Source organism: Pygocentrus nattereri, chromosome 11 (genome assembly GCF_015220715.1).
Source record: "Pygocentrus nattereri isolate fPygNat1 chromosome 11, fPygNat1.pri, whole genome shotgun sequence".
Classification (NCBI taxonomy): Eukaryota; Metazoa; Chordata; class Actinopteri; order Characiformes; family Serrasalmidae; genus Pygocentrus; species Pygocentrus nattereri.
This window is the reverse complement of record NC_051221.1, coordinates 37,278,468-37,297,875: the sequence shown is the minus strand read 5'-3', so window position 1 is coordinate 37,297,875 and position 19,408 is coordinate 37,278,468. Positions and strand designations below refer to the sequence as shown.

The following is a 19,408-nucleotide window of genomic DNA, read 5'->3' as shown; positions in this document are numbered from 1 at the left end:
CTGTCTCCCTCTCTCGCTCTCATTTCCTCTGTCTCTCCCTCTCTCTGGTCTCTCTTCTCTCCAAACGCTTTGTTTGGACAGCCAGAGCAGCGCCTGCCCTGGATTTTTATCTCAACTGGAGCGCAAACACAGCCATCTTTCTCCCTTTGGAGTAAACCAGTTCTTGTCATGCGCTCCTTTGTATCCCCCACTCACTTTCCCTTCTTTTCTCTCCCCCGTTCTCTCTCTCTCTTTCTTATTCAGCCTCGGGAATCAGAAGCCCCCAAACAGAGCGCAGCTAAATCCGCCCACTTTTTTCACACGACTCAGCGCTTTGCACTGCGCATGCGCCGACAGGCTTCAGGCTCCTCTGTTGTTTGACGCGCTGCTGCGCACAGACGTCGCTATTTTGAGCCCGGAGCTTAAGAGAAAGAGAAGAGGAGGAGGAGAGAAAGAATTTCCATTAAAAGGGAAAAACTCGCTTTTTCTGGCAGCTGCCGTTGATCCTAGGTGTGGAGAGACGTGCTGTAATAAAAGTGCCAGCGCTCGATTTGAAAAAGTGAAAGTATTTGTCTTTTATCTCTTGTCGTCCGTTTATGTGCAGTTTTATGTACCGAAAGCCTATAACGCGTTTTGGCTCGCCCGTTTTGTAAATATGTAAATGGGCTCTGTTCTGATTGGCTCTGTATTGCGCCTCATTCAGGATGCAGTCCAGGATGAAACACTCCTTATAGCTTCAGTGCGAATGGGCGGGGCTAGACTGCTGTAGACTGAATAGGTGGTAAATGCTGTAGTTCTCGTGGCAACACAAAAACGAGCTGTTTCTGGAGCTTAATTTCCATGTATGGACCGTATGGACCGCATCATTTGGAACTTCAACGTTTCCAAACTAAATCAAACTCCTCAAAAAAGCAAATGTTTATTTTTCCCCTCCATCTGGGAATTCAGAGGAAAAGTGTTGGTATCCTGAAGCTTTAGGTTATTCTGATTGCTATTTCAGCTGAGCTCTTGCTCATCTACAACCAAATGCTGTCTCAATATGTAAAAGACTCACTGTGTAAGGAGTGTAAGGGCTGTATGCTGAAGGCCAGGTAGCTAAACTACCGGTTACACACACACACACACACACACACACACACACACACACACACACACACACACACACACCTTTTTCTAACAAAGCAAAGCAGCTGCAGAGCCACAGGTCAAGCTAAACTTCCCCTCAGGCTTTTCACATCCACCGTCTGCTGTCTGCCTTGCCTTTTCCTGAAAACAGCCTGAAAAGAATGAAGCAGTTTCCTTCATTTTTTAAAAACAATGTCCTCAACCTCTTTTTCGGCTGCTTTCTGGAAGGGAGTACCAACAAGAAAGGGAGGAGTGTCGACTGGAAAAAAATAAAAATAAGACCACCTCTTCCGGGAAACATTGCCAAGATAGGAAATCTTTTATTACAGAGAAAAAAACCTTTTCTTCCAAAATATAGAAATCTGTACAACTTCCGCACAATCAATTTACATGAACTGTACAAATTTACAGCAGTTCATTACAACATACCCAAGAAAAGAAATAATAAACACAATAAAAGATGTACTGACATGAGATCACAATATAGAGACAGCTTTCATCTTGGGTAGCTCAGATTTTTTTCTAGGTTTTTTTTTTTTCTTTAAGTAAAAAAAAAGAAAAGAAGAAAAAAAAACCAACAAAGGATAAGTCTATCAGCACAGAGCATGGAAACTAGTCTTTTTTGTACCAAAACAACTTTGGTCCTCGCCAACACTCCTGACACAAATGGCTTCACTTATCAAAGAGCAATCTGTGTTAAAATATGAAATACAAAAAGGAACACACCTAGAACACTCAAAATGTAAATTATTGGCACTTTCCATATGTAATGTTATGTATGTATTCTACAAGATGTTGTACAATTACAATACATTCTCTACAAATACGCAAAACACCCCAAATGTGAAAGTGACAATAATTCTAGCCGCTGCTTAAAAAGACTGACGAGAAACGAACCGAATAAATTCCCTTCCATTTTTCACATCTTAACATGCACTTCTCTGTTAAGGGTTTCATTGAATGTCTGAGGCCTGAGTTTGGCAATACATTCCTGTAGAGACTTTTCACATCTCAATGTCACATAACTTCAACGTTAACATATTAGTGCATTTTATGTGCTCTTTCCTCCGACTACTCAATCACTTTTCACGATATCTCTGAAACCTATCTGCGCCAAGGCTAAGTGAACTCAAACGAGGCTCAGAATCAAAGGGGAAGCTGTTACTCTGGCGCAGATGGGGTGCGGTGGTGGGGTGGTAGTAGCTCTAAAATCGTAGGTCTAAAGAAAAGCATTTGAATTGTCCATTCGAATTTGGTTAAGATCACCAGAGTGCGGTAAAATGCTCTGAAATTTAAAAACCCTTTGGAGAATCGGGGTGGGGTGCTGCCTGTCTGAGTTTGAGAATGCCTTGTGAAAAGTAGGACAGTGGGCTACGTCCAAAAGCCTGGACTTGTCTTGTCTCATGTAGGTCTACAGATAGAATCAGAGGCATAAGCGTGGCTTCATTATCCTGCTATGTGCAGCCCGTGTGAAGATGACAATTGACAGATGTGTGCTGCTGTCCAGCTGAGTAGAATGGGGGTCTTTGCCTTTCAGAAATGAATAGGGGGAGCACCAGCAGAGAGCAAGAGAGAGCGAGAGATAGGGACAGAAGGGAGGGCAGTGCATCAACAACCTGGCTTCATTACCCATGATCCTCTAGGGTCAAAGGCATTAGCACACATACAGGACTGATCATCAGCACCCTGCCTCAGCAGCTTAAGAGCTAAAGGCCAGAACCCCCTAAACACACACACACACACACACACACACACACAGGCCTGACCTTCCCCCACTCAAGTGCACTCACACCAGTTCATATCTGATCTCATGTAAACAGATTCAACATGAATCCATCAGCAGCACCATGACCAGAGGCTAGGTGGTACCATTAAGCTCCATTCTCTCTTTCTCTCTCCCTCTCCCTCCTCTCTCTTTTCGCTCTCTGTATCCCTCACCCCCAGTAAGGCTCAGTGGGGTCTGGAGCGCACTAAAGTGTATGTGTGCTGGCTGGTCTCTCCTCCTAGGCTGTTTTTTTGAGTGTATAGATGGTGGTGAGGGTCATTGGGAGGGATTTAGCTGCCCTGGTCTGGTGTGTTTGACCCCCTTCCTCCATCCAGCCTGGAGAGAGAGAGAGGGATGATATGTGTCACTGTGCGCTCCGAGCTAGGGTGGGGGAGCTGGCGCTTTTGTCTCTGAACTTCTGGCCCCGTAAGCCCTGTGCTTCGGAGCGTCATGTAAGGAAACACTGGAAAGCATAAAACATAGAATCTGTGTTTTCCCTCCCTTCTCAGAGACATAGGAATGGACCATAGCCCAGCCCTGTGGGTTCTGAGGTTTGGGACAGTTTGGGAGTAAAACCCAACACAGGCTGGTTCAGTTTACCCCAGCACACACATACCACATACACACAGTGCTTCCAGGCCAGTGCAGGTCAGCCAGACCTCCATCCATACTCAGATCTCCCTGACATTTTTGCTAAAAAAAAATAAAATAAAATAAATAAAAGGTCACAAAAGCCAAAGAGCTACTCTTGCACAGCTTGGTTTGTGCATGTCTAAAACGGCTGGAAAGTTAGAACTGCACCACATAAAAACAACAACAACCCGGAGCCAGTTTCCCAAAAACACTGTAGTTAAAATAATCCCTGTGCCATCCCACCCTATGACCACTTTTGTACTGCAGTGCTGTTGGGACACTAGCCCTTGGTCTGAAATTCGGTTTGTTTTCTGAAGATAAAGCATAATCCGTTATGCTCCACATTCAGACCAAAAGACCAGAAAATAAAAAGTAAAAAAAAAAAATAATAATAATAAAAATGGCATGATGGGACATTCAAAAAGTTGGAATGTGGCCGATTTAAAATGAGCATCCCACACAACTCTAAATGTCAAAAGTGCATTCAATGTCTTCTAAGCAGACCTGGACAGCTACGCTACATCTCTTTTCGTGTGACAAAAGGGCTTAAATAAATCAATTTGATTCTTTTTGTAAAATGACATTCATTCAAAAGGAAGAGGAGCCCCTCCCCTGGAAAATAATAATAATAATTTAAAAAAATTAAAAAAAAAAAAAAAGTATGAGAACATTTCCGTCACAGTGTCAAAAACGACAGCCATGGCAGACCAAAACAACACAGGCATTCCAGAGCACTAGCATAGAAAAGAAGATGGCATTTGAAACTTTGGGCTGGTCAAACTGAAGCCCAGGCGAAGAGGTCAAAGAGTGGACGACAGCAGTGCACCAGACGCTGAGATGGAGAGAAAAAAAATAACGCCTTGTGGTACAAAAACACACGAGCTTTTAAAATACAAAGAGGCTCTTAGAGGCGGCCCCTCAGCACTGGTGCAACTGCTGCCATGCCTGAGCTTCAGAAAGCCTAGATTTAGAGGGAGCTGCGTTGGTGGTGGCGAGATGAAATAAACGGCATGTGTAAAAGTGCAAAGTCAACATTAATGTTTGAGATTAAAAGCCCCCAGTCTGAGACCAGTCGCTCCAGGAAACAGGGGAAATGGTCTTCATAGCTGCCCCAGGGTCTCAGCCTCTGGTAGATCCAACACAAAGACAGAACCGACAAACCAAACAAGCAAAATTAAACCTACGAGGTTTCCATCACCTGAATACTAGGCCATATCCTCTGCTTTTTTTCCTCTCTCTTTCGATTTTTTTTCCTTATTTCTTGTCGTTATCTTAAAAACCAACCGGACGCAGCTCCTTTAGCTGGACACGGTCATCATGTAGGGTTTGGCTGGGCTGGTTCGACCCAGCACCAGCAGTTCTTCTTTGCAGCTGATATGACTGTCCACCAGTGAGCTGTTGGTTCCAGTGGAGGCGCTGCTGTTGACATTAGCGGATGGCTGCGATTCGTAGAGAACGCAGATGGAGCCGTCCTCACCAATGCGGTAGGACACTTCGAAGGGGTCCACCCACAGCGTCAACTCGCTGGGCAGCAGCAGATAGAGCTGCTGGATGCTCAAGCCAATGCGCTGACCTGCCTGGCCCACCAGAGGGTCCATCTTGTGGTTGATGCGGATGCAGCGGTAACCCGAACCCTTACAGGGACGGTCAGGGAACCAGTGGTGTTTGTACTGCTCTGTGGGGAGAGAAGAGAGATGGTCATTTCATTATGAAAAACATTTATAATTACACATTACACTGTGCAATGACAATAAAGGCATCTTATCTTATTCATTTATAAATAAATCAAGATAATTATTGATAATCACGTGGAAAAAGTAAACCATTAGTATGTATGCAATAAAAATGAGATAAACAGAGCATTTGATCACAAAACACTTCAGACAAATGCAGAAAATATACCTTAAAAACATTGTAAGCCAGTTTCATGTACATGAATAAAGCCTAGTCTTGGACTAGACAACTATATTCGTGGCATTTTGCTATCAAAAATCTTTTATTTGTTATGCTTAGGCTTAATTCGGGCCTGTTAAACAGGCTGTATACATTTCCAGGAAAGGAACAATTATCAAAAAGCAAATGCAAACATTCTTGTAAATCCATTTGTAATGGTCTAAACTAATTCTACAGAGAAAGAAGGTTAGGCCAAAGTCTAGGGAGATTTTTATTTGCTGTGGAAAAAAAAAATAACTGCTGGTGAAACACTGATAAACAGCCATAAACGGTCTCCCCACAAGGGCTACGTGACAGACAAGAACAGGGCCATTTGATTGCACAATCCCCTTTTGGCCTGAGCGTCACAAAGTCCTCAATTGATGGCACTGAACAACAAGAGCAAAAAGGTTCAGGCTCTGGCATAGCAGCTGTAGGGGAGGAGCTCTGCTCTTAAAGAGACACAAGCCCAGTTTAACCAGCTGCTCACCAAAACAGGAGATGGTGAGCTGGGCTTGATCGTCTTACTGCATTAGGCTAAAGAAATCGTTCAGTCATGCGATATATAGAATCCAGACGCATACACATGTCCAACAAGGCAAAGCTTTTTATAATTTACCCCATGTGGTCACAAGATATTTGCAGGCAGTAACAAAAACAATATCAATAACAAACCCTACAAGTTTTATCCATCAAGATCCCTTTTGCTAGACCAGTCTGTTTTCTGTGCCACACTCTCTGAGCCAGTACTGGGTTTCAGGAAGCAAATATGACGCGACAGGATGGGCCAAGGCTTTACAAAGGTCTAAAATAGGCCAGGGCCCCACAGGCCACCTGTAGACGTGGGTTAAATAATGGCTGCTGTGTGTTACCAGGGACACTACACCCCATTGTAATGACCTGGAGCAAGAAGAACCACACAGCACATCTAGTTCAACAACCACAACATGAGAAGACAAAAGGCTAATAATAAAAAAATAAATAAATAAAATAAAAAAGAAGAAGCATATCGCTGTTGTCGGGAGAAAACCTTGTATCTCCATTTTTGATGTTTTTCAGTTTTTGACATAATCTGAAAATGTCTGTTGCTGTTTCCATTGTGTGTAAATTTCATGAAAAGTGTACTAGAAGAAATGACCCAAAATTACCTTGGGATAAATTCTGGTTCCATTCACGTGCATTAAAAGTAAAGTAGATTTTTTCCTTCTCCTGTAAAGTTACCGTTTTGGAGATACGAGGTTTCCAGACATCAGTGATATACATTCTTGAAATAAGAGCTACAAATCTGACGATTTTGAGTGAAAGACTATTGCTCCTCTACTATGAATTAACAAAAAATATCTTAATGATTTAGTATCTGTTGGATTACTTGTTAGAAAATCTAGTGCGCTGGATTTTTTTCCCCTCACTGCGTCGCATGTCGTGGCTATTCAGGTTTAAGACGACAAATCTCGTCAACATAAAGAGGGCAGCCACAAACAAGAAGGAAATCCAGATTATTACGGCTCACACTATCGTTGCGCAACCCTCATGCTTTATTTACATCGGACCACACTCGTATTCTCTCACTCTGGTCTGTTCTGCGTTTTACTGAGCTCCAGCTGGGTGACTTGGAAACTGGCCTGCCTTCATAAAACCAGTGGAAAGATCATCACTGTGCAGTAACGTGTAACGGGTGCGTTACAGTCCTGGCAACTGGCTGGAGATACAAAGGGGCAGAAAGGAAAGATAGACGAGTATGTAAAAACTGCATTTAACTAGATTTGGGTTTTGATCACCCCCCCTCAACTGAAACTTGCAGCGACTGCTCCTCCCCTCCCCACGCTGCAGCCATTTTGTTTGAGAGCAGCCACAAGTACAGCTGTTTACAAACAGTCACCGCTGCTCCTGGATTCAATAAGATGGAGGAAGTCAAAGAACTCTAAACACAGGAACACGCACATTAAATAGAGCCTCGGCTTCTGCCTACAAGAAGCCGGGGTGGACCGTGTAGGCGATTTCTTTCAAGCATAGAAGTGCAACCAGCATGTGTTCAGAGTGGAAACGCACGATTACGGTCTCCACCGTTTCTGCCCCGGCGGCTGTTTGTTGTTTTTATTCGTGTATGTGTAACATCTGAAAAAGAAATCCGGTATAAGAACCGAGCTGCATTTCTTCATTCAAAAACGAAAAACTTGCGTGCAGGCCAGCGGTTTAAATCCTAACTGAATGACTGAGGCCTGAAGTAACTTCAGGCTTTGGCCTCATAAAATAAAAAAATCCTATGCCTGAACCATTTAAACGATTTCGAAGGGTCTTGAATGATACCACTTATTTCCTAAACTGGGAGTCGCTTTGTTAAAATATGTAAGTGGCGAGGTAAATATGTGGACTGTTTACAACCAAAAACGCATGAACTACATGGTTATTATTATTATTATTATTATTATTATGCTAGAGGCCTTTATTAATCAGCGTCACAGCCAGCGCTCTCGCTCAGGGCTTGAGTCACGTCGCCTAAATTCACTGAGACAACACATCTAAAATAAGTAAACTGCGTTTTGCTTTATATAATTGAATAAAACCACCAAACCACCCCCAGCAGCGAGGAAGCCGAGTGACGGCGTGGGGGGCTTAATCTGCTGAAATTTGGGCTCAGTGTTACATAACTCTGATCCGGTTCTTAAAGGAGTCTCCACTGATTTTTCTACATTTCTGAAAAATGTAATGGATTAGATGTAAATAAAGTCACTCAGAGTGATATGAAATGCTCTGTTCTAGCAAAACCTGTAGAGTCAGAAATGTTCACAGTGGTGATGATAGGAACCAGACGTCTGAGTTTAAATGCCTGATTGCTCAATATGATAGCTTTGAGAAACTATTTTGGGGAAAATGTTGGTAAATTTTGAGGATACTATTCTGCCTTACACTGTTCTGCATGTGCCTCTTCACCCTGAACAGATTTAAAATATACAATATATATTATTAACCACTATTTTAGCTCAAACCTATTATAAAGGTGTCTCAGGAATTAGGCAGCACATTAATATTTTACCTAATAACTTTCTGTAAGGGGCCTTTTAGTAGCATTAAACTCTTCAGACGTCTGGTTCCCATCACAACCACTGTGAACGACTGTGACTCGGAAAGTTTCTCTGGAACGGGGCATTTCACGCCAAACCTACCTGTGTAACTTTGTTTACATCTCAAAGAACTAACTGCGCCGAAAATGTTAAAAGTAGGTGGAATTTTCCTTTAACATGAAGACAACCAGCCAAGCTGCTGCGAATAAACTACAAAAACTCTACTCGGTGAAGCTCGCCGTAAACGGGCCCGCTGAGGAGCTGAAAGCGGCCTCCTCTCTTTCTCGGAGCCGTTTGAGTTTCCGTCTCTGAGGCCAACGGCACAAAACAAACCGTCAGCACAAAGAGCTCCGCTGTGTTTCCCTCAACTTCCCGCACTCTCGGCGACGCGGCGCTCTTCTTTTCGTTTCTCTCACCTGCCAGCATGTCCTGGAGGGTCTGGCTGAAGGTCTGCAGCTGTCGGTCGTTGACGTGGCCCTTCACCCGCAGGAATCTGGACAGAAAGCCCACGGCGGCACTGATCTCCGGCTTCATCGTGGCTCGGGCTCGAAGCATGGAGAAGGCGAGGCGGCCTGGCGCGCTGAGGCGGCGGGGAGTTGGAGCTTGAGCGGGGCTCTCAGAGTCCTGGACTGGGCGGGTAGAGGGTCTGTCTCCTCCTCGGGCAGTTCGCGATTCACTCCACCACCGCCTACGGTGGGCATTTATTTATCAGAACGGGGAAAGGCTGGAAAAGGTCGAGGTCCGGCTCGGCGAGACGCAGGCTGTCTCTCTCCTTACTCACTCAACGTTCCTCCAGCGGAGTCGGGGCAGAAGTGCAGGAGCACGTAGATTATATACTAGCCCCCCCCGCCCTGCTCTTCACTAGAAACAACAGCAACAGCAGCGGACCAATCACGGCCGAGATAGGCGTGATGTATTCGTGGGGGCGGGGCGCCGCTGCGTCACACGTCCAGAAATAAACAGAGCGTGAGAGAGACGGAGAGTGTTAACCCTTCAGAGACACACAACGGAGAGAGACAGAGAGACCAGACACACGGACAGAGCATGAAGACTGTCTGTATGATAAAAGACCTAAGGGGGACGAGGTGGCTCATATTTAATCAATAAGTTCAACCTAGTCACTGTGTAATCGCAGAATCTAAAGTGTGATGTGCTAATAGAGACCAGGACACCCTACCACACTGGGTTCAGGGCTTCACGTAAAACTGGCCAACAAAAGAAACCCACCGTTCCAGCAGAATGAGAGTGTCAGTAAAAGTCCCATAAGATGCTGAAACGCTTGTATTTAAATTTAAACAAAACTTTGTGTAATAAGAACCTGCGGTAGTACAGAAAAGGATCTCTCAAAGACATACACAGCACTGAGTGCGGAGGGTGGTGAGTAGTAACTAGTTGAATTCATAACAGGGTATCTTTGAATTATTTTTCTATTTGACTCCATGTACATTCACACTGAGATTGTCATTCCTTTTGGGGGTCTAATTTCATGCTGTTTTGTTCAGCTGAACTCACTCGCTGTTGCTTACACCTCTCATTTTTGAGTTTTAGCATTTCATATTAGGTCAAAAGAGAATGGTGCCTACAAATTTCAGACTTTGAGTTTCACATCTCATGATGATCATTATTAATGAACTGCTAAGCTGGCAGTATTCAAGCAACACTAGTAGGCTCATAAAGTAGCATAATTATTCAATAATTCAACACCTAAACTTTCAGAGATGAACCTAAAGTGAGAAGCTACAGTGGTAGAAACCAGGTCTAGTAGTGACATCACACCACACTGTGCAGAACTCTAGTAGGCCTTTAATTTCAACTTCGTCAATACAGCATGTGGAATTACCCACTATTTGAGGGGAAATCCTAGGCGCTCGGCCAAACGTTTCGCATTAAAGGTCATCTTTCAGCTTTTGCAGTGGGTTTCATGACAAAGCACAGATCTGCTGTGGGTTATGTTTTAGAGTGTAGCTGTATGTTCATTTACAGTGTCTTTCTGTAAGTGACAGTTATACATATTGCAAATAGCATATGTGTTGTTTCATTAGAAGCTGAAAATGAAGCAATGGAGGTGATACTGATACTGATAAAGGGCAGCAATTCCAATATAACCTTTAAGGAAAAGAACACAGCCATGGGTAAGCTCTTTAGAAGGATTGGTTCAACAATTAATATCCCAAAAACACTATTCACTCTCCTGGACCACCTTACTTAACCCATTTTTGCAGTCAAAAATAATTTAAGATGAGATCAAGAAAGGAGCATTTCCCCCTCTGTAAACCTGAAAGCCTTCTTCACGCTCAGAGATCTATTTTGATTTTTAATTTTTCTGATACTCAGTTTGTTAGGGGCCGAGATCTGTAGCCTGCCTCGAGCATGATCACATCCGATAAAACGCTGTTTTTCCTTCAGGCTGGGCTTTAAGCATGTTTTTCATCTTTGAGAACATTTCTTTGTCAGAAGTAGCAGCACTCGAGGGGCACAACTTAGGACACCCAATCAGGCCGAAGCATGTTCTGACGTATACTCAGCAGTTCTGTTGTTGTTTTAGCCCCGAGGAAGTTGGGTGTGCACTTAGCTAGAGCCGACCTGCCCCCACTCGCGCTGGCCTAGTATCTGATCCTAAAGCACAGCATACAAAGAAGTATGATTCTTTGGGACTATGTGAAAGTTTTCAGGCAGGTAGAGAGTGACGCTGCAGTAAGCGTCTTGGCACGTGAGGGTTTCTCTGCTACACAGAAATCACTGGTTGGGCTGTAAATCAGAAAAAAAAAACACTTTATTAACATGTTAATCAGAATGTATGTATGCGGATGGTGTTTAAGTGGATAGAGTTGAACATGCAGTTCTACTTTTCATAGAACATTTACACAGTGCAATGTTTAAACAACGTCAAACAACTTGCAAATTGTCCAAGGAACCAAAAGTGGTTCTTCTGTGGCAGGTGTGCCCCAGTGTTTTGTCTTGGAGGGCCAAGGTTTGGTGGACCAAAAAGACAAAAAGGTTTAGAATCTATTACGACATTACTCTGTAATAAATACGCTACAATACTTCTTCAATACAGTTTTAAAAGGAAAATGAAATAATAAGGGAGGACATAATAATTTATATGTAGTATAAAATTATGTTTTTGCCTTCAGTGGGTGAGAGGTTGGCACATTGATTTTTAAAGGTGTATTGCTGATGTACTAAGGCCAGTGCGGTAGACAAATTTAGTATGTATTTTGTTATTCAAAATATGTTTCAGTCATTTGTGTAGGAGAAATTAATTATGTTTACTTCATCTTAAGCACTTTTGGAGCAATTTGTGTGTTTTATGAGCTATTTCCAGGCAGGCATGACTGAGTGTGAAATACTCATAGCTCCAAGGAGGAGTGTAGGCCGCTGCCCGTTGCCCACTGCCTCCGTTCATAAACAGTGCCAAAAAAAAAAATCAGCAGGACCGAAAGTGAGCAAGAGGAGGCGGTGAATATGGTGAGTCAGGCCATCACTATGTCTCGATCCTCACGCAGAGAAAGCATGCAGGCTGCCACTGCCTGAGCGCAGCCCGGTTATGACACTTCTCTCATATGGATAACATTAGGGCCTGGATAGGGGATATAAAGCTATAATGGATAGGGGATATAATGCTATAAAGACAGGCTCTCTCCAGAACGTATGTTGGCTACCCATAGGCCAAGAAACATAACAAGCAAAACTGGTTCCCCATAACAAATAAACTCACTAGCAAAAAGCATAATTACTGCTATTAAAGGAATCGCTTGACCAAAAATTCGATTTACACAGTTTTCCTCTTGATCAGCCAAGATGTGTTTGGTGTCTGAAGTTTGCCTGGGCACCCTTGATGGAACATCATGTTTTGTTGATTTTCTAAGTGAGAATAAGTACGGAGAACACACTTCTGCACATTTTAATGCAAAACTATGGTTTATTTGCTGAATTTCATATATTGGGAGGGAAAACCTAAAAATTCTGGCACAATTGTTATGTAATTATTATGTATGCTTTATTTATTCCAACATGCTGAACTCAGCAAATACACTGTGCACTGAAATTGTGCAGTAAAATTTCACAAGAACTTTTAGATTTGTTTACTGCACACTCTTAAAAAGATGGTGCTTCAAGGGTTCTTTAGAAAAGGCATTAGTTCTTTTCAGAACCATAAGTTCCATATGGAACAATTTAATGCTTAAATGGTTCCTTGCATTGTGAAATCGTTCTTCAGAGTGATGGAGAATGTATAGAACCTTATTGAAAACTTGTTCTATATATAGCACTGGAAAGGGTTCTACTATGTCAAGCTTGTAAGAATAGAAGTGCCCTTTCTGGGGCTATATAGAACCACATACAACACATTGTCCATCAATCTGAAGAAGTGATCATCACGAAGAGACATTTAATACTTAAATGGTTCTAGATGGGAAAGGATTTGTTAGTTTATTTTCACTTAAAAATAGCAACAAAACATGTCATTTGGTCAGGGGCATCCAAACTTGTGCATTTGATGGCAGCTAACAAGTAATGAAAGCTTATATCCGACCGGTTAGCATCCCACAAGCTGCATTCCTAAATCATTTGCTTGCCTCAAACTGAACTGTTAAGTAATCTCAAATAGACTTAATAGTCGATTGTGGTTTTCTAACAAACATATTGATGAAATTCAGCCTGGGCTGTAGTGCTGTTTTAGCTACATGATTGACATTTTTGGTTAACAGTGTGTCATATAGTGTCAGAAACCATGTATAAGCAAATCTGAAATTATTTAACAACGCAACACAGTTTGACGTGTTTGGTGATTTAGGAATAAAGCTTGTCCAGTGCTAATTGGTAAAACCTTCCATTATTTTATAGCTTCAGTGCAATAGTGGAAACGTCCAACTCAAAACATGTCTTGGCTTATTGACTACATTCGAAGTAATGGGGAAACGGTGCAAATTCAATTTCATTGCTGAACTGTTCATTTAAATGCTGAGGATAATCACAAGACGCAGTGAACATGTGCATGTTACTTGAAATGAGGCAGTGCAGTGCCATGAAAACAGGAGAAAAAAACTGTGGACTAAAAAAAGCCAGAGCACCGCCGCGAGCAGTATATGCAGAGTGCATGTTCAAAAACAAAACCTGTTTTTCCATTTTGGAGGAAAAAAACATCAATTTGATGCGCGTGTTATCTTTTTCTCTTGCATTCCCTCTCTTGGGAGGATATTGCTGCTATCAGCTGCTCGTCTCTCCTGAGGCATTCAAGAATGAGAGTAAACTGGTTGAAAGGTGTGTGTGTGTGTGTGTGTGTGTGTGTGTGTGTGTGTGTTGGGGGTGGTGTGCTAACAGCAACACTAACAGCTTCCTGGAGATGAACACACATCAGGGAGCTGATCAGTCCGTTCGGCCTATTCTCAGCCTTAATGAAGGTGTGGCCCTGTCCTGCTGGATGTCCTGGTCAGTAGTAAAAGTAGTAAAGTCTTTCATCTTTCCTCGCATGTGTGAAAACCAGGGAATGAGAGAGGAAAAAGAGAAGGAAAGAATGCAGGCAGAGAGGAAACCAGACTGAGTAGAACCTCTAAGATTTTCCATTTACTCACACTCAGTGACACAGACAGGGCACTCCAACACACACGCACACACAAACACACACACACACACACACACACAAACACACACACACACACACATCGATTCACTCAAACACTTACACATGTGCTGACCACACACTTACTCATTCACTCACAAACACACACAGTCTCTTGGCAGGATGTCCCAAGTACATATATGTAATAATAATATGTTCCATATATTATATATTGTTACTGCCTAATGTGTATGTATATATATATATATATATATATATATATATATATATATATATATATATATATATATATATATATACATTAGCTTACATAAGGCAGCAACAATATACAATACATATTAGAAGTTTTTACAAAGTCAGGAGCATTTTGCTGGTCCTTTAAGTCATAAATGTGTACAAAAACAAACGCACACACATGCACAGAGAGAACACACAGGGATGGGCAGGGTGCATTGTGGGTCACTGCAGATGCCACAAGGCTGTAGGGTAAATAACCGACCGGTCACATGCTCTGCTCCAGGTGTGAGGAGACTGTGATGAATAGCTTGCGCAACACTCTGCCTCACTTTTTAGTAAAGGACTGCATGAACAGGCCAGAGAGTTTCACATGACTAATTCCACACCCTCTACACACACCTTCACACACATGCACTCAGTGACTGTGCGCACTAAATGTTCCTAAGGTCCTGGGCCCAGACGTTACTGTTCTTTGAGAAACCTTTAAGTTTATGAGCATGTAAAGTCCTTATGTTACTTGTTTTCTGTTTAATTTATAAGGCAAGACAACAATGTCAGAAATGATGGTTGTGGTATTAGCAGGCATCTATAACATGTTTTCTCTAAAACTGCACTCATACCAACGTCAAAACTCAAACCTGTTTATTTCAGTGGGATTTATCAGTTTGTGTACACTGAAGTCTAACTGTGTTTTCCAAATTTAGCAGCTTTAATGAAGGCTTAGCTCCGCCCACACCTGGCAGAACCAATTATCATATCAAAAAAATGGAAGGCTGTTTCCTGAATCTGAGTAGAATATCCATATATGTCTATTCCCTTTGTAATGAGGCCAACATCCACACCAGAGTGGAAACCCCAGGGCCGACTAGGTCTTCAGAGAAGATCCTTTATTGATCCCAGGGGGAAATTGCAGTTGTTACAGTTGCAGCCATTTATGTAAACATAAACACTTTACTAATAATTTAAGACAATATAGAGAATTTACAGTATGTACACCAGATTTAAGTACTTAAGAATATAGTAAGGTGGCGGTGATTGTGATAGTAATATGAAACAACAGGTATAAAGCATTTACAATTATTTAAATGATTTAAATTAAGTTAGTGTCCCTCTGAGTTATTGCACACACAATTGTTATTATTGCACATATGAACAGTTTCGTATTGAGTTTTGTGAATCACACACTGAGGGAGGAGTTATGTGTTCTGTGGTGCATTTTGGTAGAAAGTATACTGTAATATAAGTATTACAGTACTACTTGTCTCACTGTTGAGTTGGGATCTAAACAAAATAGTTGAAATTGGCCAATCAGGAATATTTTTTTCTCTGTAGTATCTAAGTAGATTATAGCTAAGCAAGCTCTTCTATTGGTCAGATCTTTAAGAACTAAAGAGAAGTCCTACCACATTAGACTTACTATTAGCTTAATCATGAAGTGACAAAAGAAACAACAAATCATGTTTTGCTTTCCAATAGAGGAGACCAGTATCTGTCACTCTAGGCCTACTGGATGTTCTAGATATGTCACTGACTGTGAATATGAATGTCAGATGGTTGTGCGTGAAAATCCCAGCAGATCAGCAGTTTTTGAAATACTCAGACCAGCCCGTCTGGCACCAACAACCACGCCACGTTCAAAGTCCCTTAAATCCCCTTTCTTCCCCCATTCTGATGCTCGGCCTGCACTTCAGCAAGGTGTCTTGACCACCTCTACACGCCTAAATGCATGGAGTTGTGGTCGTGTGATTGGCTGATTAGCTATTTGTGTTAACAAGCAATTGTACCTAATAAAGTGGCCAGTGAGTGTCTATGCTAGTATGTCTCTCGCAAGCTTCACATAAAACATGGAATGTCTTTTAGAAGCTTTAAATGTCTGTGTTTAACCTATTAGAGCCAATTATTGTAAGAGTGTTTTGAGTGGATTTTGACATGTATGGCCTGAATTGAAGGCTTGCCTTCACGATTAGTCATGGTTCACCACTGATTCACGGAAATGGTGGATCTTTTCTGAGATCTCACTGTTTGCTGTTCTGATGCCCTTCCTTAAAACTGTTTTTCCCCTCAAAATCAACTTTTCCTCATTTTTAAAACAAGAAAAATCTCAGTTTCTGTAAAACCTGCATTCATGAAAGTTTGCATGTTTATAAATCTCTATAAGAGAGATTTATGTTGCTCATAGCTGGATGTGTGGCAGATTATATACCAAAAAACAAAAAAATGCATGACAAGTTTATGAGAACAGTGCAGCCTTTTTTACATTTAAATGAATGCTTATTTAATTAGATAATGCATATTCAAATGATAATTTGCATATCTATATTTTTTGTAAAACTTCCAAAGTATACGTATCCACTGATAGGTTCTTCAAGGAATCAGTAGCACCTTTATTAGGCGTATGTGTGTGGCCATAGCAGAACACGACTCACGACTAGTGTTTGAACAGAGAGCTGAGCTGCTGGGATTTCCCTTTTAAACTTTACAGCAAAGCTCAAAGGTTATCCTAGCACTTTGTAAGATTACAAATCCAGCCATAAAAGGTGGAAAAAATAGTGTTTATGTAAAGCTGGTGATAAAGTACAAACAAGATGGTAGAGGAGAGCCAGTAGATTAAAGAGGACCTGGCCCACAGGCACATTATCTTAAAAATAAGTCAGTATTCGTCATGATAAAGCTACTCATCCTGTAAGTCATTTTCCTTCTCTTCTGCTTTTTTCTCCCCCTCCTCTCCACTCTGTTCACTTTTTCTGCTACAGGAAGGTCTCAGCCTCCAGAGCTGCTACGTTTCTATTTTGGCTCAAGTTGTTTTTTTTTTTGTTTTGTTTTTTTGGGGTTTTTTTTGGGGGGGGTACTTTTATTTTAATTTGTATGGTTATTTTATGCAAGTATCAATACTTTTCCTTGAGTGCTGATGTAGGCTACTTCAGCCACCTCTGTATATCATGCTGCACATTCTTAGTGGAAAACCCAAAAGCTTGCTTTATCCATGCTGCACAAAAGCCCAAAATACAGCATTAAAGCACTGTGCACACACACACACACACACACCCTCACACACCCACATTATCTGCAATGTCTATCCTTCTGGGTCGTGGGGGGGGGGGGTATATTTAGATATATATTTAGCTCATGAAGTTTCTGTCTAATTTCTGATATATTTTCTTTCCTGATTCTGAAAACTGAATAACTTGTACTTAATGTCTGGAAATTAACTAAAGGATCTCTGACTTCTGCACTCTTTCTTTATAAGCTACAAATCACACTTTCCATAAAGTGTTATGACAAAACATGCACTCTAAACAATATCTATGTGCACATAAAGCACAGCTGTGTGTAATTTCGAAGTGTTGATGTTCAGTTTTAATTGCACTGCAGTATATTTTAGTACTGTGAATTGTGGCAGTACACAGTGAGACAATGTATTACAATAGCTTTATGGTGTTTGGAGACACTCAGATGCTTATTTTGATGTTTATTGTCTGTTTATGGGCCTCTGCATCTGTATTAAACAGAGCACATTCATGTGTCTTTGCTGTGTTGTTTATTCCCATATGGCATGTGTCTTTTTTTCAACTCCTTTCCTGTTTCCAGTGTATTATTTATAGAGGTCATGTTTGCAGTTCCATATGTGCACCGCGAAAATGCGGGTGGTTCTTGTCCACAATGACTCATGCATACCAAATCCACACGGGAAAACAAATTGTTTTGGTTCTGAAATCTGATTGACTGAACCATTGAAACCATTGTAAAATACTCAGTACACATATATGTCACAATTAAATTCTGTTTCAATGCACAAAGTTATTAAAACAATGTATTGTTCACATTTCCTTAGACTGTTATGTCAACCTTGAACTGCTGGGTAAAACTCGAATCTGCTACGAAACATCATAAACATGTAAGGCCAATGTCATAAGTTGTCATCTGAGATTTATGTCCATTAAAATAACAATGTTATACACTGTCCTACACGTATTCAGTAGCATATTCCATTACAAGACCTAAAAAACTGTAAAAACTTTACTAAAAAACTGTAAAAACTTTACAGTTTGTAAAGAAGCTGATTTTTGAGTTTGTCTTTGAATATGTCTTTACACACACTGTGCTCATTATAAAATAGTTCATAAAATGCTCAATACACCATGTATTGATGGTGTGTCTTTAGAAGATTGTATACATTTTTTAAATTAGTGGGTAAGTCATTTGAAAGTATTTTCTTAATACAAAATGTTACTTGAATGAACTGAATAAAGATACTATATTTCTGTATTCTGAATATGTATTCCCAATACTAGTATTCAGTTACATCCCAACGCTGTATATGACATGTCATGACATCAAACACTATGGCATGGTAATGGTAACATAATGCTGTTTTATTAAAGGACATAATCTGTCATGACAACTTAAGACAGCATCTGACATCTGCTATACAAACTGTTTTTACTGTGAACAAACTACATTGTTTGCCATAAGATTATATTTAATACAACATTGAATTATTCACTGAACATTAGTATGTTTTAGCAGATTGTATTTCTTTACATTTAAAAATGGGATAATCAATGAGGGGCCATGCATTACAATGACTTAAAAGGCAGATATCCTACATTTTTCTTGCACTTTCCTTCCCTGAGGTCCTTCTCACATTTACAGGGTTTTTTGCTCCAAAAACACTTCATTGATTTTTAAATCATTGACTGTTTTCCAACCTGTATTTATTTTTTTGTTTTTGCTGTATGTTACTGATATGCAGTATCTCACAAAAGTGAGTACAGCCCTCACATTTCTGAAAATATTGTATTATATCTTTTCATGTGATAACACAATAGAAATAAAACTAGGATATAATTGAGTCAGTGTACAGCTTGTATAGCAGTACAGATTTACTGTCCTCTGAAAAGAAGTCAAGACACAGCCATTAATATCTAAATAGCCCCACCTCACAGTGAACAGGTCCAAATTGCACTCAAAGTGTTAATATTTTGTGTGACCACCATTATTACCTAGCACTGCTTTAACCCCCTTGGGCTTGGAATTCACCAGAGCTGCACAGGTTGCTAGTGGAATCCTCTTCCACTCCTCCATGATGACATT

General features: G+C 41.1%; 1 protein-coding gene across 1 annotated transcript; it reads right to left on the bottom strand.

Annotated features, from left to right (window-relative positions):
* Positions 1 to 1,400: 1,400 nt before the first annotated feature.
* On the bottom strand, positions 1,401 to 9,296 carry btg1 (B-cell translocation gene 1, anti-proliferative). The gene is made up of 2 exons (XM_017716366.2): positions 8,913 to 9,296; positions 1,401 to 5,177 (listed from the first exon to the last, which is right to left on the bottom strand). The coding sequence occupies exons 1-2, from the start codon at positions 9,049 to 9,051 to the stop codon at positions 4,801 to 4,803; spliced, it is 516 nt and encodes a 171-aa protein (XP_017571855.1). The 5' UTR covers positions 9,052 to 9,296; the 3' UTR covers positions 1,401 to 4,800.
* Positions 9,297 to 19,408: the final 10,112 nt, after the last annotated feature.

Coding starts and splice junctions, on each gene's coding strand:
- btg1 (XM_017716366.2), bottom strand. CDS start 9,051: ATGCTTCGAGCCCGAGCCACGATGAAGCCGGAGATCAGTGCCGCCGTG. Junction 5,178..8,912: donor CCTCCAGGACATGCTGGCAG/GTGAGAGAAACG, acceptor CTCTCCCCACAG/AGCAGTACAAACACCACTGG.